This window comes from Tiliqua scincoides, chromosome 2 (assembly GCF_035046505.1).
Source record: "Tiliqua scincoides isolate rTilSci1 chromosome 2, rTilSci1.hap2, whole genome shotgun sequence".
Taxonomy (NCBI): Eukaryota; Metazoa; Chordata; class Lepidosauria; order Squamata; family Scincidae; genus Tiliqua; species Tiliqua scincoides.
In genome coordinates, this window is record NC_089822.1 from 182,556,139 (window position 1) to 182,577,707 (window position 21,569).

Genomic DNA, 21,569 nt, shown 5'->3' on the forward strand with positions numbered 1-21,569 from the left:
CCCCACCCCCAGTTCCCAATGAAACAAAATAAGGCTTCAGGAAGAATCCTGCTACTGGAACAGAGTTGCCACTTTAAAAACAAAACCAAAAAAAGTGCCTTCCACTTGTGCCTTTAATAGACACCTGGTACATTACCTGTTGCCAACTTGTACTTGTTGCCAACAAGTGAGGTACATTAACAAAAAATTGCAGACAAATCATTTCTGATCTATTGAAGTGATAGGAAAATAAAGTGATAGGAAAAGATTTGCTTGCTTATTTTCTACATACATGTCAGGCTGCTATTAAGGGAACAGGAGTAGGGCCAGTAAAAAACCTTGGTAACCAGAGCAACAATCAACAAGTGTCGATTGAGCAACAATCAACAAGCGTTGAAAAAACAAGTGTACATGTATTGATGTGCATCCCAGAGTTCTTCTTTAGTACATACTTCAGCAACTCCCCCTGTTGAAACCCAGACTATTTTTTTTAAACTCTCCCAAGCGTTAACAACAGAAACTGAAGGGGCTGCTATGAAAATTGCTGAAATTGAGAAAAAAAAAAACTCAGATGCAAATCCACATGAAACACACTCTTTGCCCATGTGCTTGTCACTCCACTGGATTGCCACCACTGACTTGTCTGGTGTTTCTGAAATGCTGAGAGCAGTTTGTGCTCCACAGACATTCATGGTGTGCAAACAGAGCAAATCGGAACATCCAGATCAACCCCTGATACCAGATGAGTCGACTCTCCAGTTCAGAACAAGAAGGGAGCAAATGCTTCTTCTGTACATCATTCTACAGGGGTAACCAGAACATCTAAGGATCTCTAGTCATTGTCTTGAAAGAACACATAGTTAAAAGGAGGGAACAGAGAAATATTTCATGTGGCACATGACATATATACACTCTCTCCTAGTGTAAACTTGCATGACATAAATTTCTTCTACATCATTGGCGCCTGCCTAGCCCAGCCTCCTTCTTCCAAATAAATGACATTAAAAGAGAACTCAAGAAGGCATGCAGCTTAGAAAATCACCACGCGCACAAGCTCTGCCTGTTCATATGAGATTTTTTTTTCCGTTAGTGGCGCCACGATCATACTGCACATGTCTCTTGATCTCATTGTGCCTATGGCATTGCAAGCAGTTGGCTTTGTGTTAGGAGCTTAACAGATGAGTGCATTGTTAATCCTCCTACCACAGGGAGAAAAAAGGGAAAACAAATATTGTTATAGTGTGACTAGAAATGTTTCAGTGAAATAGGCAAATTAGGCAGTACTATAGCAATGGACTTTATGTTTTTGTGATCTAACAAAGTATTGTTACTATCTATTTCTGTATCATGTAGAATCCCATTCTGTAAATGGTTAATAAGCTGATATTCCCTGCCCCAGCCCCCACTCTATAGATGATACTTTCGCAATAGTTCAGATTGCCAGGGATGCTTCCGTTCTGGAAACCTGTCTGGGATTTTGATTTTGAGGAAATCCTGGATGCATTTTTCTAATTCTTCCTCAATGGACAGCTTTTCTTTCACTGCTTTTTTTTTGCTAGAGTTGGATTCCCTAGAGCCAGAGGTCAGAGTTCGGAGCAGGTCGCTTTTCCTCCGGATTTCGGACTGCTGAAGTAGCTGCACTGGGCCTTTCTTGATTGGTCGATCCAGAGTCTGTATATTAGACTGGCGGGTGACTGGGCCACAGATGACAGTCTCTTGAGGGGAGCTGGCTTCTGACTGGCTGTCACAGCTAGAAGTGGAGAGTTCATTACAGGATGTGCCACTTTCTCCTTCTTTATCTCCTTTGCCATTTTTGCAGCAGCAGTCACAGTGTGATGAAGACCACCTTGAAGGCTCACCTGGAAGGACAAACAAAGGGCATGGCAAGATTGCATTAGACCTGATGAGAACCAGAAGAGAGAGAGAGAGACATTCAGTGCAGCTTTCATTCATATGCTAACAAATACAACTTACTTCGCATATTGCATTATTGACATGATAAATGAAGTATATAAGTGAGTATGGAAGCTCTGCTGGGAAGAAAAATGACTGGTCTTGTGGTTTATCATCAGCCAGCTGGCAACCCTCTGGCATTAAAAAATGCTTATGACTGCAATTCTCTGACCAGTTACAGGCATTTAGGTTTGACTGCAATCAATAGGACTTAAGTGTGCCTAAGTGGGTTCAGCACTGGAGACTAAATATACCTTAATTGGTTTCTTGATTCATATTTTTTAAATGCTGAGCTGAAGATCATTCTGCCCAAAGTAATAATCCATGGCTAGGAGAAAGAACTAGAACAGATTTTTAAAAAACACCCTTCTGGATGAAATGCTGAGCTAATCATGGATTTAAATGTCATTTGCAAGATCTGTCCAAGTAAAACATAATTATCATTTCCAGCCTGTGGAGACCATAACCTTCATTTTGATCAAGCAAGCTAGAAACCAGTTCACTGAGTAATAGCTTTACACCAGTGACACAGAATCTACAAGCAAGAAATTAGGTCAGTTTTCTGAGATGCAAATCAGGTTGTTGTTTTTAATTTACTACATTTTACATCTCACCTTTCTTTCATCATGGTGGTGTGCATGGGGGTTCCTGGGTGATCACCCACCAAGGCATGAAATAGACCTACTTAACTTTAGCAAGGTAGTTGAATCATGTGCCCTGACCTGGAGCTCTGATTAGGCAGTAACGATGTTATCTTTCCCTCTAAAAGCCAGTTTCCAACATGATGTTATACTCTAGTTTGTACAATCTCCTGACCCTTTCATTCAAAGCCCTCCATGGCCTTGCCCCTTCTTACCTCTCAGCCCATATACCCAGTGGTGTTTCTAGGGGGGTGCGGACCGCACCGGGTGACGCACAAGAGGGGGTGACGTGCACTGGGAGGGTGACGCACTAAAATCATGGTGGTTGGGAGTAATACCATCATGTTATATACTGTTGGATGTGGAATGTCGAGCAGAATGCAATTCAAAAAATGGGAGTGAAATATCTCCTTTCTATCAAAAGTTATTGGCAAAAAACCAGAAAACAAAAAATGCATGGAGCCCAATGGAAAGAGAAACCAAGGGGTATCACGCATTTACTCGTGAGTAGGTGAACATGCCTTAGTCCATCTGAAAGGGCAGGCTGAGAGGAATCCAACAACACCAGAATGGTCCTGATCCAATGAATGCAGCCCCCAAAAAACACCCGAGAAGGAGGTCCCTCCCTCCAAGCTGGCGAATGTTTTGAGCCTATGGAAAGCAAAACTAAGCCACATGGTCACATTTACTCGCGAGTAAGCAAACGTGCCTTGGCTCCTGGGCAGGTCAGGCAAAGGGAAATGTGAGGCCACCAGAATGGTCCTGATTTGATGCAACTGGAGCTCAACAAATGCTCCAGAAGGCAGCCCCCCCCCCCCATAAAAAGAATGAAACAGGCTTGACAGGGCAAGGTGAAATTTTTTTCTGTTTTAGGTTGCAGTCCTATCCACACTTTCGTGGGAGTAAGCCCCACTGACTATAATGGGACTTACTTTTGAGTAGACAGGCATAGGATTGGGCTCTCAGACTTGCAAAGCCAGGTGGGTCCTGATAGTGATATGCTTGAAATATAAGAACTTAAATTGAACTGGGTACTGGGTAGGGGTGAAAATCGTACTGATTCTTTGGGGGGGGGTGTTATTGCAGGCAGGCTACAGAGAAAATTCACTTGGTGGGACAGGGCTGGCTTTCCCTTATTTATTGATTTTACTTTAATTTATTTATAATTATTTTAAATTTGCTTTATGATGGGTCCTGGACAGATTGTCATTCTAAGAAGTGGATCCCAGTGCTAAAAGCTTGAGAACTGCTCCAATAAGGTGTTAGTAAGTTGACACCCTGGGGGGAGGTGACACCACTAGTGATCAAAATCACTAAAATCAGAGTTTGGAGGAATAATACCATCAACAACAACAACAACAACAGTATTTATATACCGCTTTTCAACCATCATGTTATATATCAAGCAATGTGTAATTTCATGCAGAATGCGATGAAACAAACTACGTTGAAATATCTTTATCAAAAGGTACAGCCAAAAAACCAGTGGGGGCGGGGAAATGGTAGATCACCATGCCCACCACCTAGAGTGTTACCCCGCCCACTGCAGGGGGTGACACGCTGGCCTCCAGCACTGGGTGACGCAAACCCTAATGATGCCACTGCATACACCCTGTTAGTTACACTCCTGCCTGTGACCTTCAGTCCTCCAGCACGGCCACACTTGGCCTTCCAAAGACCTCCTGATCCCTCCAAAGACGCAGCCCTTCCCCCTTGCTGTCCCTTCTCCTAGTATTCCCTCCTAGTTCACCTGCATGATGACTCCTTCCTTCCTTCCTTCCTTCAAATTCTTCATCAAACCCCACCTTTTCCATGAAGCCTTTGGCATGACTCTCTAGTTCCATTATTTTAGTACAGCTAAGCCTGCACGTGTTCATGGAATAACAGCATATCCTTCCCCTAACGTCCCTCTCTCTCTTCCTCTCTCAATATCTTTTTGTCTGTTTCAGGACTGACCTTTCTCTGATGCAGAGAAAATAAAGCAATGGCACTTTATGCCATGATTCATAAAATCCATAAAATCCATAAAATCACCACAACCACCAAAAACCAGACCTAAGGCTGGGGCTATTCAGATAGGAGCAGGCCTGCTCCTCCATTAAAAGAAAAAAGGGGGCAGGGAATGGCCTCCACCCTCTACATGCCTATATGCCTCTTCTTACTTTTTCCAACACGAATGAAAGGCCAGAATTCATTCCTAGGCAGAAACTAAAGTATTGCATGTGGAAGCACTATTGCAGCAAGGACAAAACCTGCCTCCCAGCCCTGAAATGAAGGACCCAGCATGTGCTGTCAGAAATCCTGGAAGTCTCCACACACACTACTGATCATATCAATCAGCTATCATTTAAAAGGAAAACCATCTGGAAGCCCTCTAAAGCAGTGGTTCCCAAATGCTTTAGAGGCCCTAGGTCAGCAATTTTCAACCTTTTTCATCTCATGGCACACTGACAAGGCGCTAAAATGGTCAAGGCACACCATTCGTTTTTTGAACATTGACAAGACACATCATGCTGCTGGTAGGGGGCTCACGTCCCCCAATTGCCCTACTAATAAATGACCCTCCCCAAACTCCTGCAGCACACCTGCAGACCATCCACAGCACACCAATGAGCCACGGCACAGCAGTTGAAAATCGCTGCCCTAGAAACTGCCACCCGATAATCTGCCCTGTCAGTTTCACCAACCATCAAAAATTGGGTCACGACCCACTGGTGGATCCCAGAACCACTGCTCTAAAGAATATAAAACAATTTGCCAAAAATAACTAAATTCTTTCATATGACCATTTGGCTTGCCAGATCCTAAGCGCTATCCCTGATTTCAGGATAAGCCCTTGTTAAGCTGCCAAGTAAGAAGGCTTTCTGAGTCACAGCTGCAAAGGAGATTCACACCTGAAGCTAGAACAACCTCACTGTGTCACAATCGATGATTGTGTCATTTTTCAATAACCAGGCCTCAAGACGATTTGGAAGTCTTTCCATCTGGGACAATGTTTGTCACTTGACAGAACTCATAGCACATTCCAGAAGCATGTTGGTACTGAAAATGGTAATGTGGTCTCTTTCTTCTTGCACAGCACCAAGCAGATGGTCAGGATGAATCATTTGAATGGATAAGAGCTTGGCCTCTGCAGAAGCACCAGCCGATGACATTTTGCAGCATGAAGTAGAGCACCAAATGGTGTCCCCTTCTTCTGTGTCTTTTTTTTAAAGACTTATTACCATCACACCTCCAGTTCCTTCCTTCTTTCAAACATCTTTTCCTTCCTTCCTTTTCCACTAGGAAGGTTAGAGAAAAATAGCATGGTGCCATTTTGCCTTCCGTCCTCTATATGCCACCTACGGCAGGGGGTGCTGGTGGGCTGTCCTGCTGCCCCTAAAAACTAGCTCACAAACTGCCAACTGAAGGCCCAATCCAACTTCCCAGCACTGATGCAGCTGTGCCAATAGGGCACATGCTGCATTCTGATGTTGGGAGGGGGCAGTCACGGAGGCCTCCTCAAGGAATGTTTGTACCCTTAACTCAGGACTGCGCTGCTGCTGCATCGATGCTGGAAAGTTGGATAGGATTTCACTCTACTTTATGGTATTTAGTTAGTTTGTTTGTTTCTGGGTTAACGTTTACTTCACTGGAGACATTTCCTTCTATTGGACCATTCAAAACAAAAACATACAAAGGCCTGCTGGATTAGGAACAAAAAGATCTTGCTTGTCCAGCTGCGAGGAGTAACCCTCAGAGCACCCAGGACACTTATGTGCTTTCCGAGATTTTTCTGCACAGCAGCCACAGCTGTTAAATACACGGCAAACTGCTGATTCTGTTTCTCCCCATGAAGAAGCCACCATCACTGAAGTGGAACATGACATTGCAAACTCCTAGAGTGGTCATGCGTTTTTAAAATATGCATTGCTCAAACCTCCCACTATTTGCCTTTCCATTTCTCTATCCCCAAACATCTGATAAAAAAAAAATGCCTCACTTGTCATTTACAGAAATAGTGAGGGAAACAGCTTCTTTCCCCACCTTGCTACTTGTTCATCCGTGTTCATGATGAAGGAACCCAGCAGCCTGTGAGCTGTGTGGCTAATTTAATTTATAGACTGGCTTTGAGAGTCCTTCTGTATCTAGTCTGGAAAAAGTCAATAATGGCTAAATTGAATTTTTTTTATAATTCTTCTAGCTCTGGAAGAGTGATTACACACTGAAGTTTAGTAAAAACAAAAAAACAAAAACAGATCATGTGAAATTTTGGAAAAAAATGCATCTATGGGCCATATTGATTCACAATTCCTTAGTTTGTCGCTGACATTTTAACTCGATGGTAATTTTCTGCTGCTGGAACTACCTATTTTCCTTACCAAAAAACCCACAAAAAAATAGATTAACAACCACCATATTCCACAATCACAAAATGATTTGTTCCAACAAGCAACTGCCAACTTTCAACAGGCAAAAAACAACAACAATCATTCAAGAGCAAAGCACTAGATCAAAATGGATGTGACTGAGCTCTTGACAGATTCAGCACAGACATAAATCTTTCTTCCTCTTTTTTTGAGACACTTGTGCCACACAGCACATTCACAACGGGCATGAACACACTTCCAAAAATTCCTTTCTAGTCTGCCACTGTTCTAGCTAAGCATGCAATGCTACAGAATTCCATTTAGCACTTTACCTTCATCCAGACTCCTTTAGGGGCAAGTTTATATATTCAGCAGAATCAAGTGGGGAAAAAATAGCCTGCACCACTTCAGCATATGGAAGGTGATGTGACTGAATGCCTTGCTTCACCAGAAATTCTTCATGGGTAGAAAAACAGCAGAGTAGAAAGAAGACAAGGCTGAACCTTTCTTCATGACATGCTGGTTTGCTATGTATAGGTTTTTTACCCCCTTCACTACTTGGGGAGCCTGCAAGCATGCACTCCTCCCATTTGCAGCCTGAAGGCTTTACAACATGGTTCCGCTGAATGGGTAAACTAGTTTTGTTACTCATGAGAATAGGATATGGGCTAAAGGTTGCAAGCGTTCTACCAGACGAGCTTGACGTATTGAACTCCCCTGATCAAATGTTCGCAAGAAGAATCAAGAGAAGCATGAATGTGGCCACAAAAGGTCAGAGCTTGCTACCACTGATTCCTCGCAAAGGTTCGTTTTTGTGGAACCATTTAAGGCTTGCAAAGTGCTGGCCTTCTGTAGGCATGTTTGAGTTTTTGGAAGCAGCTGACTTGACAGGTTCACAAAGATTCATGCTTTCGTGGACATTCACTCAGAACACGCACATACAGAAGCTCAACTCAGTTTTGGATCAATGCTTGTGCATCCCTAAAGAAAAGACACAATGACTTGTTAAGCACAATAGTGGCTATATTTCATATGAATGACTGATAACAGAGGTGGGCCTAAGCCTACCAAATTTTGAGTCATGGCATCAAAACTTACAAGAGCTTAGTATTGGGCTTCACAAGGACTTAATAGTCCATTTGGCTTATTATGATTCCTAAATCCCTTGGTTGCCACTTCAGACTTCTCCCATATCATGCTTGAACTTCTTAGACTTGACTTCTGCCATGCCATTAGATTGCACATTTGGTGATCATCTTCAAATATTGCTATTCACCCATCTTATTCTGTGTTGCGTTCTCTTTTACAGGCCATTGTGTGATCGGTTGTGATAGTCATTGATAGTGGTCTCTTCCATTAGATGGCTAATGCCTAGAAATGTTTATTTCCTGAGAGTAAGACTGGGTTACCGCTTAACTGAACACAATGAATGGACTGAGTAATGTAAATAACACAGTTTTCAAACACCTCTACCAATGCCCCTTTCAGTTCAAGACAAGCAAGAAGTCCAGTTTGGCTAAGAATTCTTTAGCAGAGCATATCTGTAAATGCATGAAACTTTCAGAGTTCATAAATAATTTAACAAGGGAGCTGCGCCTCCAGTACTCAAGTAGGCCAAGTCAGTGATGTATGTATAATCAGAGCATAAGCCCTCAATCAGAAGATCTCTTACACCAAGCAATGTGTTATGGGTCATCTAATACAAGTGTTGATTCAGGTTTCTCCCAAGCCCAAATGACCAATAGGGTTTCTCACTTCAACTCCCAAATTCCAATGAAGTGCTCTTATCTTGATATTGACTGCTGCCAACTGACATTTATTTGTAATGCATTGCTGCTTGAGCCAAAGAAAGCAATGATCCTGTTGCAAATAAACAAACTAGCAATTTGCTTATGTGTTTGCTTCTTGCAATTCTGATTGGGCACCATCCTGTTAAAATGAACAGTGTGCCTTGGACAGAGGGGAAAACTCAAGCTGATTTCCTTCATCTGGAGGTGTAAACTGCATAGCTTTACTTTATTAGCCCAACAATTGACCACATCAGCCATGTGGTTTATGGAAGTAACAGAGAATGCAACTGCAGAGGTGTGTGTAGCTCAGTGGTAGATATTGCATACAGGCATTCCCAGGTTCAGCATTCAGGTAGGGCAGCGGGAGATCCCTGACTGAAATTCTGCTGCTGGCAGTCACTGTACTGAACTCGCTGGAACAGTCTGATTCAGTATAAGACAGCTTCATATGTCCCTGTGTAGAACTTAGGAGACAGTCAGACATGAGAATTTTAATCAAACTGCATGAGAATTCGAATGCCTGAAATGGTATATGAAAGTGCACAATTTTCCTTACTAGATTTCTTTATGATTGTTGTCAAAATGCTCTGTTTCCCGTCACTCACTGGAAACTTGCATTGGTCTACAGCTCCTACGTTATATGTATCCTTTTTTTTTTTTAAAAAAGCATCAAACTGATCCTTTGCTAGGCCAAGGAATCTGTGACAGCTGCTGGATTCCTCATGACTGATGACTACTCCAGCATTCCAAATAAGAGCAGATCATAGGACTAACCATGCCACACCAGTCCACGTTCTTCTCTCCAATTGTATCAAATATTCCTTTGCTAGAAGCAAACACACACACACAAAGACAGCTCTTAGATAACCTCTTCCAAAATGGAGGATTTTACTAAGAATCCCCATGATTTGGGGGCTTGTATCATGATGTACAACATTTTTTTCTTTCAATTTCAAGTACTACGTTCAGTCAACAGTGTTAAGAAATTTACAAATGGAGTTAGGCAAGGATAACTGAGGTATGGATAAGAAATTAAAATCAAGCTGCTTTTGATATGAACAGCATCACACCCTGTATCAATACTATACTGGACACCAATTGGTATGCAGTAAAAATACCTATAGCAGAGCACAAAAAATGTACATGTTCCAAAAAAAAAAACCCAAGCTGTTGTTAGAGGTTAAACAAGTCATGTACCATTCTGCCAGCACCACTGCAGGCCTCCACATGCGCTGGAACAGGTAGCAGAACAGCAGAGGGCTGCGGAAAGGCTGGGGGAGGGCAGGGAGTGGTATACCAGGGCGGGGGAAGGCAGGGAGCAGGTGGGGGATGGACAGATTGGGTCTGGGAAGGGAGCAGGATCAGTTGCACTGGCACACACCGTATCCTATCCCCCTTCCTGGGCCAGTCCACTGACATGGATCCACTTGAACTTGCGCTAATGATTTAGCAGGCACAGGTCTAAATAGACCCATTGCACGGCTCAGGGCATGAATGCCCCCTTACCTCGAAGAGACCTCCGACTGCAAAATTCCCTTGCAGGATACAGCGCAAGCCCCACTGGTCCCACTGCATCGACGCAGAGAAATTTCAATAAGATTTGGCTGTAAACCTCTAACATCAATGGCATCTTTTTAGTAGCATTGCTAATTATGTGACGAATAGACCACTATAAGCATGCCAAGCATAAAAGAATATTGCCTTTTTAATATGCTCTTTATGAGGATGACCACAGACAGAGCTGAGTTATAAAAAAAAAATGTGAACGATTCCTGCAAGTAATCTAGAATCAAACATTTATGTTCCTTCAAATAGTCAGCATAGTGAACAAATGATGTGACATTTGTGATATTAAAAGGGATGTGTCAGAGTCACACGTCCCTACACTCCACCTCTTAAATTAAAATGAAGATAATCGGGGGTTGACATGGTGTCTGTACAAGGACAACACTGTCTGTCATAACAATTTCAAGGTCTGTGGCATTAGCAATGGGTGTACTGCAGTTCCCACCTCCTTCCCACAGTCTTCCCCTTCAGTTCTGCCTCCCTGCCTTTTAAAAAGCAGAGGCTGATCCTGGAACAGAAGAACAGCCCTGCTCTGCCGGACCCTGAACTCTGTGTTGGCCGAAAGGCCTGACAGAGAGTCTCTCAAGTCTGTGCAGGCAAAATAACCAACACAGACTTGAGAAGCCCCATTGCAGGGCTTGGGGCTTTCCCCAGGGGAAGGGGTGCGAAAGTTCCCTTCCAGAGACCTCTGGTTGCTTCCTGGTGCCCACCGGAAACAGCAGTAGCAGCTTTGGCACTGCTGCTCCAGTAGGTGCCAGGAAGCTCAGGATTGGGTTATAAATCAGTTTTGTGGTTGGTGTTCAGGTGCCATCTGATTTCCTGATTGTAACTACTGACTAGATAGTTATTCAAAACAGTTCTTCAGAGCATGATACTGGGTTCAGCTGAGCATCACCACCACCACAGCCCTTGGGAACGAAAGCCTGCAGAGATCAGTTCCCAACCTTGAAGTTAAAAGGTAAGCCAATGGAAGCTGGACAGTTCCCACTGGCTTGCCAAACTGCTGGATCAAGACGCTGGAGTTTTATCTCATGGGAAGCAACATAATTATTGAGAAAGTGTATAGGGCATATTAATTATTCCCATTTTCTTTTGCCTGGTTGCCAACGGTATACTCATGGTGAGTAAAATCCACTGTGTTTCCACTTTATATATAATTTTGAAATGTTTCCTGAAACTCTCAGAGTCTTCTATACATCCTTCTCAATATCATAGCTACTGATTTAAAGTGGGTATGACTCCACAGATTCTGTTCTTCTCATTTATTTTGATGTTAATGGTTTCAGCATGTTAGCCTCAGGTTTCTAGATGACCTGAATTGCAAGTAGTATTTTTCCCCCCTCTTCTTGCTCTAAGTGTGTGAAGCTCATGGCTTACTCTGAAACCCTATGGCTGCATAATTATAAGAGAACCAATCAGGCTAACTAGGCCTGTGCACTACAGAATCTTCCGGGGAGAGGGAAAAGCAAAAAAGAATTAAGCAATAATGTATGAAGAAAAGATCTTTGCCAATCAGCATCAAATTAATTACTATCCAGAATAAGGGATATTTCAAATGATAGTTAAATAAGTGCCACTTTCCACATTTCTGTTACACATTCCAATGATAAAATACATCCATACTGATTTCTTGGCTTGCAGACCCTCTTTTACAAGCCTCTCAAAGATAGAAGGGTCTTTTTCTTCTTACTAAGGATGGAAAGGCTTGTTTGTGTCTTTGAAACTCTGGAAGCCCAAACACAGTCACATGCAAGTGCGCGCACACACTAAAGAAAGCATGTATCTATTTATTTCATAGTATTTCTGCACCCATTTCCTACAAAAGGGTATCCAAAGAGGTGCACAATTAATTAAAAACAAAACCAATTAAAACAATGTGGTTTAAAAAAAAAACCCAATAAAACAAACAGCATTAAAAAAAGCGGCCAGAGGTCAGTAAAGGCAAAAAATCAAATGCTCACTGAAATAAAAGTGTCTTAAGAGCCCATCTGTTGATGGGAAGAGAATGACCTGATCTGGGTCTCTCCTAGATCAACTGAGAAGACAGCACCAAAAAAAGTCCTCAATCTATTAACCACCAACCGCATAGTTAGTGATGAGGGGCCTGCTGTGTGATTCTTCCCCAGTATATCAGAGGTTAAGCATGAGATCTTGCTAATACCTGGCATCCAAGTTATGTAAGCTCACTGTCATGACCGGGGGTGGGGGTGGGGGTGGGAGATGGGGGTGGGAGATGGGGATGAGTAAAACAGTCAATGCCCTACAGGACTTACCATCTCCTATCTAGTAACTCCCTCACTTGAAATAACATCAGAAGAAGACGATAAAATCCCACTCTCTTTAATCACATGTAAGGAGATTCCTTTACAATGGTAACACATTCCACTGGTGACAAGATTCAGAAGCACTGAGCTGTTACTCCAGTAGCAGCTGTTTGACCCCATAACCAATGGAAATGCTCTGATGGGAATGGGGAGGGGCAAGAGATCATCACCATCTTATGTGCCACTTGGGCCAACAGAAACCCCAGAGGGATTACAGGTCGTATTTTGCTTGCTGGGTCTAACAAGAGACTAGTGTTTTCTAGACATTGCATCATCTTCAAACTACAGCACAAAATCGTTAGCCAAGAAACATAAACCAGTAAGATAACTAGAACTGCTCCGCTATCAATGCTTGCAATCCTATGCATGCACATTTCCTTTCGGACAGGTATCACTGAACTCACTGTCATCTGAATAAACATGGGCAGGACTAGTGTACAACAATTTCATTGGATCCAACTAAAAGCAGCTTCAAATATTAAGGGAAAGCACTGCCAACCTAAGGCACAAACGTTTCTGCATTCAGCTGGTAGTGCTGCTCTGTAGTAGTCAGAGCAAACTTGTACTGGAATGTGGTCCAGGGGGAGTCGAACTCCTTTGACGGCCAATGCAAGAAGGGAAGTTGAAATGGAAAGAGGACTTAGATTTTGAGAATCTGCAGAGTCCACCATAAGTTGTTCTGTATTTGGAGGCAATAAAGAGTTCCTGTTCATCTACTGCAATCTCTGTCATTCATTGAACAGAAACTGGAGCATCTCCCCACAGTCAGAGGCACAAGCTGGTCCCACATGAGGACATTTTTATGCATCTGACTGTAGGCAGAGGGGCATAATTATTCTCTGGACATCATGAAGAAGCCCAGTCAAAAAAATGTGGAAGAAACTGAGCCGAACTGGTGGCACTGCTCTATAATAAGAAAAAGAAATGGTATCTGTGTCTTCATTGGAACTCCCTTCCTTGAAGCCGGTCTAGCAATTAGAAATGCAGCTCGGTAATAACACCAATCCTTTTGCTCAGCTTCACGTGTTTCATGCTGGCATGATGTTTAAAAATGCCAGTTCTACAACTATATTTGAGAAGACTGCTTTATCAGGTTAGGCCGTCTGTTCCTGAGCAGCTGCTGCTGGGTCTTGCTAGATTGATTCTGTAGCCTAGGTGTCTAGAGTCTAATTCTACAATCAGGATTCATTATAGTGTTTGTAAATAATGACATACTATGATAGATGTGCAGTTCTGTTAATTACCACTTCCTTACAGGCTTAATGTGTAAGCCAGCACTTCCTCATTTTGTCAGGATGTTGAATCTTAGCGTCTGATCTTGCCTTTCCATGGCAAAGCTTGAAACGGAGTTCTCCCCATCAGGCAAGTCACACTCCATGTTTTCCGAGAGCCTCAGCCTCTCTCCAAAATTGCTTCTCTTGTTTCATGTTTGCATCTTTAGATCTCAGTATGTCCTTCTGCGTTGTTAAGGTAACTCAAAGTTTTTCAGTCTGATTTTGTAATATCAGTTTTGACAGGTGGTAGCAGGCAGGGGGAGTAGAAACACAGGGAAAATCACAGCAGTTACAAAAGTAGGGTTATTTGAGAGATAGTGAGTTGTCAAAGGTCACTAATCTAACTGGTTTTCCAAGATACAACCCATTTATCTCAACTTGTTTTGGAAAAATAAACCCTAAAAATATTGGAGGGGGTTGATGTGCCCTGGATCCCCACAGTGCTGAGTGAGCTTCATGCTCACTGCGAAATGCCTTGGAGGTGCCTGGTGCCTGAGCCGATCCAAAGAGAGGTAGGTCTCAGACAGCTACTTCTCAGTTTTCAGACTCTGATCCTGATCTACCACCACTTCTGTTCTTGTGGTCTTGGGCTGATGAAGGGGGCTCTTGAGCAGTTCTGGGGGGGGGCATCCAGACCCCCTCCCCGAATCGCAGGTTTCTTGGAGGGCATATCTATTGATTTCCTGTGGTTCCTCAAGGGCAAGATGGCGATTGGTGCCAGAGGCACCTGCAAATGCTTGCTCCTGAGAGAGAAACTTTTTTTTAAAACAGCCAAATTTCTAAAAACTCAACCTATACATTTATCAGTCAAAAATGCATCTGCCAGTTAAATGAATTCACCCAGTGAAGCACAGAGGTAAATGACTAAAAGCAAGATCCTAGTACTTTAGCACATTTCTGTGGAGAAAAAAGTTTCTACAGTACATGAAGTCATCGAAGTCTGAGCCTCATTGTAATGCCATTCTGATATATTTCGTGCCAGCCTGAGAGTCCCAGTCCAATAATAATCAGGATGTAAGTAACTGCATGGGTTTAGCTTAGATTTACACTGGTTCCTTTAGAATCGGAATATCTGATAAGAAGTGAGATGGAGAGAAAGACTCCACAATGCCAAGGCTAGTAATATTTCATTTTTTAAAATTCCACATAGCATTCTCCATCAAATTTAAATGCCAGGAGTAAGGTCATAACATCACAGAATATGTCATCAAGTTTTTTTATGACCCTATCCACCGAGAGAACCAATAAAATGATTGATTTCCAGGTCCGAGAGACAAGGTGATTCAGGGAAAAGACACAACCAAAGACCTGGCAGAATTTAACATTTAGAAGAAAGGCAGGAGAAAAACGTGTAAATTGGACCACAGTGTTGAGGATGGGGAAGAAATAAGAATATCATCCCAATGTACTTTGATATCTAATCTGGAGTGGAGGCCTAACTCAGGGCCAAATCCTATCCAATTTACCAGCTCTGGTGCAGCTGCAATTTGCACACAGTGCGCAGTGTTCAGGATTGGGCAGACAGTCTCTTCTTATTATTATTTTTCTGTCTTTGCTGTTTAATTTTGTAATGTGTGGCCTTTTTTTTCTCTCCTTCAAGATGGGTCCAAAGCAGCTAATATAAAACAAACAAACAAAAATTAAAAATGTTGCCCCCACCTTTAATTGTGGAGACCTCCCAGACAGTTGATGTCAGAAAGCTGAAAATAATAACAGTTTGAGCAAAGGATGTATGGTCTGGAGGCTGAGCTGTTGCCTTGACCGAAAAGGTTAAGCAGGATCAACTGCCTTAGATGCGAGACCCAAAGCCGAAGACCAATCTCTGTGGAGAAGTGTGAAGGAATGCAGAAGAGTTAGCGGGCAAGATAACATTTGACGTTTGATTTGCAACTGCCTGCGAAAGCTTGGAAGCTTAAAGGGCTGGCAAACCAGGACTACGCAATGAAGGAAAACCTCTGAAGAAATGGAGGGTTCTATTAGACTCTCATGGAACAATACTTGTAAAAACCCCATTGAAAAATGGGATTTATGACTAGCCTTGAATCTATGAGAAAGGTGGTATATAAATACTGTAATAAACAAACACAGCAGAGGTGCCCATTGTTATTTCTAATCTGCTGAGATTTCCCATGTCCTCCCAAACATGGGGAAGAACCAGTTAGTGAGGATAGGTGATAGAGAGGCTGGATTCCTGATTTCAGGTATGTGTGGTTATCCTCATGTTGCCAGTAGTGCAATATTTTAAATGCACAAATTCTCAATGCATTCTAAGTAAAAATTAGACTTTCTGCAAATTTCAAGCCCTGCAGGAAGTACATGCAGCTGCATAGGCTGAGCATATGTTGGGGATAATGGTAATAATAACAACACTGGACTGTAAAGGTCACATTTACATGATGCGTGCCCAGCACTTGGGGCATACGTGAGGAGCCATGGCATTGTTCTACAAATTACATACCTTTTTTTTAAAAAAAGTTCAAGTCAATTTCAGCTATGAAATGCATTCACCACACTGCCAAAAGAGCAAGTGTCTTTTAGAGTGCCTATGCTAAAAAAAATGCAGACTGCAGGCACAAGGTAGGCATCTAAGCTCATAATAGTCTCCATTGAAGTTGTGAGCAGAAGAACATTGTTGGGGCAAGGAAAATCACATTTGCATACTGCAAGATGGGGATGCTTGCACTGCAAGCCAAATATTGTCCACCTCCAGCAACATCACACATACAGCACAATCCTAACTTGCGCTGGAACAGGGAGGTCAACTAGCCTGCCCCGTATCCAGTGCGAGTTTCAGGCTGAAAGTGGCTCAGCCCAGGGTAAGGGATATGGCTTCCCCTTACCACCGGAAGAACTGCTGCAGCCCCAACGGATTTACTCGGATCTGTGCAACCTAAAGAGGTGGCGCAGATCTGAGCAGCCCAGAGCTTCCCCGGGCTTTCCAGAAACGGGGTCAGGATTCAGCACAAGGTCCTGGCCCCACCCCCCACTCACCCACTGCCTGCCCCTCCCACACCCTGGAACACCTCCTTCCCCCCTCCCCACCTCCCCAGACCGCCAAGCTGGCCGAGCTCAGCCAGCACGGACCTTCCTCCATCTGTCATCGCGGAGGCTGGATGCAGCCTCCATGGGCCAGCGCACATCTTTGCACTCAAGGAGGTGCAAACATGAATTATGGCACGTTTGCAACCTGCTGGGCTGGTGCAAAGGACTTGCACCTGCCCAGCGCAATCTTAGGATTGTGCTCATAGTGGGCTAATAATTTTGTATTTTCAGAAAGTGAAGCAATTGGGAGAAAGAAAACTAATCAGACAGACCATGGCAGTGGTGCTGGCTGAGTATGACTCAGTAGGAAACTGGAGTACTCCATGATCCTGGTTCTCACAATGCTGCTGCAAGACCCAAGAAAAAATCCAGCATCAGTTGACCTCATTGCTTCTGTTCAGTGGGAGGTGTCAAAGGGAAAGGGGGAATCACATTATTGAGTCAAAACTCTGGAACTGATTGTTGATTGATCTGTGTTGAATGTACAGTCTGCATTTTTTAGCGAAGGCACTCTAAAAGACACTTGTGGCAGTGTTGATTGATTTGAAAGTTCCAAACGGCAGAAGTTCCTCCTCCAAATTCCACATTTCCAAAATTTTAGTATATCCTGCACATGCCCGATCTCGTCTGATCTCAGAAGCTAAGCAGGGTCAGGCCTGGTTAGTACTTGGATGGGAGACTGCCTGGGACTACTGGGTGCTGTAGGCTTATACCATAGTCTTTCAAGACTGAAGGTTGCCCACCAGTTATCTCTGCTTCCCCCTACTTTACTTTACTCTGCTAAGAACAATGTCTAAAGTTAAACACCATCCTTGACTGAGAGTCCAATCCTATCCTCCTCCCCACTCCATTCCACTGGTGCAGCCACTCCAAAAATGGGCATGCTATAGTCAACTGGGAAGGGGGGGATCATGAGGCTTCAGCAGGGAAAGGGAATGTAAATGTTTTTACATCTCTGTAAGCCTCCCACTCCACAATGGGTCTCCTCAGACCTGTGCCAGCAAAATCTCTGGCCCAAGTCCGAAGAGAGAAAGGAGTGGATGATTACTAAAATGACTGCTGGGCTGGAGCACCTTCCTCATGAGGAAAGGCTATGGCGTTTGGGCCTCTTCAGCCTACAAAAGAGGCGCCTGAGGGGGGACATGATTGAAACATACAAAAGTATGCACAAGAAGGATAGAGTGGATAGAGAGATGCTCTTTTTCCTCCCATACAATGCCAGAACCAGGGGACATCCACTCAAATTGAGCGTTGGGAGAATTAGGACAGACAAAAGAAAATATTTCTTTACTCAGTATGTAGTTGGTCTGTGGAACTCCTTGCCACAGGATGTGGTGATGACATCGGACCTAGACACCTTTAAAAAGGGATTGGACAAATTTCTGGAGGAAAAAGCCATCAAGGGTTACAAGCCATGATGTGTATGTGCAACCTCCTGATTTTAGCAATGGGCTATGTCAAATGCAAGGAAGAGCACCAGGATGCAGGTCTCTTGTTATCAGGTGTGCCCCTTGGGGCATTTGGTGGGCCACTGTGCGATATAGGAAGCTGGACTAGATGGGCCTATAGCCCAATCCAGCAGGACTGTTCTTATGTTTTTATGTGGAGAGGATGCAGAAAAGGGGGATAGAATCCACAGAGTGCCATCACTGACAGATCCACCCCCTCCCACGATCTCTCCATCCTGTTCCATCCTCATCCCACCTCTGCCTTTCCTGCTCTGGAAGGTGACTGGAGATTCACTGGTGGACTGGGAGCACTGCTGCCTCATGAAGCAATGTTTCCAAAATTACCACTAGTGGAGCACTGCGCTCAACAACATAGTCCTGGCTCTCTCGGGATGGGATGGGTGTTGAGCTTGAACTTAAGCTTGAAATGTAATGCTGTTTTCTGAAAATGCATCCCAGACTTTATTTCATGTCATTCTGTTAAATGAAGGCATGTCAGTGTCAGAAGGATACCTCCACACATACAAGCATTAACCAACAGAGAACCCCAAACAGGTGAGCTAAATCAAAGGCTTCATTTGACTCAGCCCCTAAAATTCATATTTTAGTTAAAGTCTCTTCCATTAGAGAAAATGCTATTATATTATACTCTTCATTTTAAATATCCTTGCAAGCAAAATAATGAGCTGAAAGAACTAAAACTCTAAAGACCCCCATTTTGTATGAGACAAAAATTATGAGACCTGCGAGAACTCATTAAGAAAACATTGAGGAAAATTAAAGTTCTCCAGTAATGGCCTCCATAAGGGTCTAAGAGCTTTTTGTTTTCATTTGATTAAAGAACTATTGCCACTTTAAATTATGCTGCTTCTGGCACCCCCATGGCTCGGATGCATTCTCTGAGTGATAGATTTTCTCATAATAACACTGGTGCAGCCGAAGTAAGTAGTTTTCAAATGTACTGTTCTCATTTCTGAGAATGTCCTTACTCTTCCAAGAGTAAATAATCTCTGAGACAATCAAAAGCTTCCATTTGCACTGTATTCTAGCTTCATAAGAGAGTTGCTCCCTCCATTCTCTTCATTCAAACAGAGAGTCTGAGAAGCAAAAAAAAAAAAATCAGGAAGCTTTTCCTGTTTTCAAGAAGGAGCTTCCACCTAATAAACCTTAACGCTTCAGTAAAGCAGCTACCACGTTTTCCAGACTCACAAAGAGAGTCTGGTCCAACAAGAAGCTGACGGAACATACCAAGATCCAGGTCTACAGAGCTTGCGTCCTGAGTACACTTCTGCACTGCAGCGAGTCATGGACTCTTCACTCACAACAGGAGAGGAAACTGAATGCTTTCCACATGCGCTGCCTCCGACGTATTCTCGGCATCACCTGGCAGGACAAAGTTTCAAACAACACAGTCCTGGAACGTGCTGGAATCCCTAGCATGTATGCACTACTGAAACAGAGACGCCTGCGTTGGCTCGGTCATGTCGTGAGAATGGATGATGGCCGGATCCCAAAGGATCTCCTCTATGGAGAACTCGTGCAAGGAAAGCGCCCTACAGGTAGACCACAGCTGCGATACAAGGACATCTGCAAGAGGGATCTGAAGGCCTTAGGAGTGGACCTCAACAAGTGGGAAACCCTGGCCTCTGAGCGGCCCGCTTGGAGGCAGGCTGTGCAACATGGCCTTTCCCAGTTTGAAGAGACACTTGGCGAACAGTCTGAGGCTAAGAGGCAAAGAAGGAAGGCCCATAGCCAGGGAGACAGGCCAGGGACAGACTGCACTTGCTCCCAGTGTGGAAGGGATTGTCACTCCCGAATCGGCCTTTTCAGCCACACTAGACGCTGTTCCAGAACCACCTTTCAGAGCGCGATACCATAGTCTTTCGAGACTGAAGGTTGCCAACTACTAGTAGAGACTTGGTTTTTCTGGAGTATGTTTAAGGCAAGTATTTAAGATCACATTACACATTTTTGTTAACACAATTAGAATGGTTAATGTGGTAAAAAGGGAGGACTGTAGCAAATTTCAGCCCACATTTAGGCACTGGAGTTCCCGGGGGAGGTCCCAGGACGCGCCATCCCACCAGGGGGCGCCACAACCCTTCCCCACTGCAATTTTTTTCTTTACTTTTTTTACAGGGTCCCTTTTCGAGGTCTTAGAAGGCATTTTGCGGGCAGGGAGGCTGCCTTCTGAGGCCTCAGGAAAACCAAAAGACGGCACTTTCGGGCAGCACCAGGGCCAGGTTCGCAATTGCATTTAGGAATGGAATGAGTGATTCAACCACTCATTAGTGCCCATGAATACAGAAACAGGGCATGACAGTAATTTTGGATTACTTAAACCAGAATATGTGTGATTTTTGGATTGGACCAGCTGTTACCTTTCTGGTCCTTTGGTGCTCCAAAATAAGCTTGAGTTCTCTGTTCTTGCCTATCACATACTGAACTCCACAGAACCACACTTTGCTGTGACATTTGAAGCAGAAAACTGTTGTTCAAACACTTCACTTTCTACAAAACAGGCTTCCTAACTATAGTTTGATCCTGGTTTGCAATCCTAGTTTGTAAAGAGCACTCATAAACTAAGCCTGCCTACTGTGCTGCTGGGATTCACATTATGACCCACCATTTTGTGCTACTGGACACCATGCATGTGCATAGGCTTGCCATGTAAATAATGTATTTGTGAAGCCAACACACTAGCTGTCCCTAAACAAAAATGTTTTCTGAACAAGACTACTAAGAGCCCAAACCTATCCAACTTTCCAGCGCCAGTGCAGCTGCAATGCAGCCCCTAGGTGAGGGAACAAATATTCCCTTATCTTGTGGAGGCCTCCTTAATTCCTGTCCCACCACAGGATGCAACACACACACCCCATTGGCACATTTATACCAGGGCTGGAAAGTTGACTAGAATTTGTTCCCAATACCACTATGATTTCCAGTGGCTTTTTTCCTCCTCCTCCTCATTTCATTTAGTGAGTATGAATTTCCACTAGCCTGCGGAAGAAATTTACAGACCACCTCCTTTGTTCTTTTTTGTCTTAAAAGGAAAGGAAAGGCAATTAATGTGTCTATGTTCTGGGACACTGTTAAAGGTTTTTTCTTTGTATGCCCAGCAGCGAGTCTCGTCTTTCATCTTTTGTAAAATGCAGAAGTATCACATGGTAAATTTTTAAACTGGCTTTTGTCTTTGTATGTAC

General features: G+C 43.5%; 1 protein-coding gene across 1 annotated transcript in view; it reads right to left on the bottom strand.

Moving 5' to 3' along the window:
- Positions 1–1,386: 1,386 nt before the first annotated feature.
- Positions 1,387–21,569, bottom strand: part of KCTD16 (potassium channel tetramerization domain containing 16) — a 184,319-nt gene continuing 164,136 nt past the window's right edge. The window contains exon 2 of the mRNA XM_066617349.1: positions 1,387–1,838. Coding sequence (XP_066473446.1) covers positions 1,387–1,838 — 452 coding nt within the window. The remainder of the gene's footprint in view (positions 1,839–21,569) is intronic.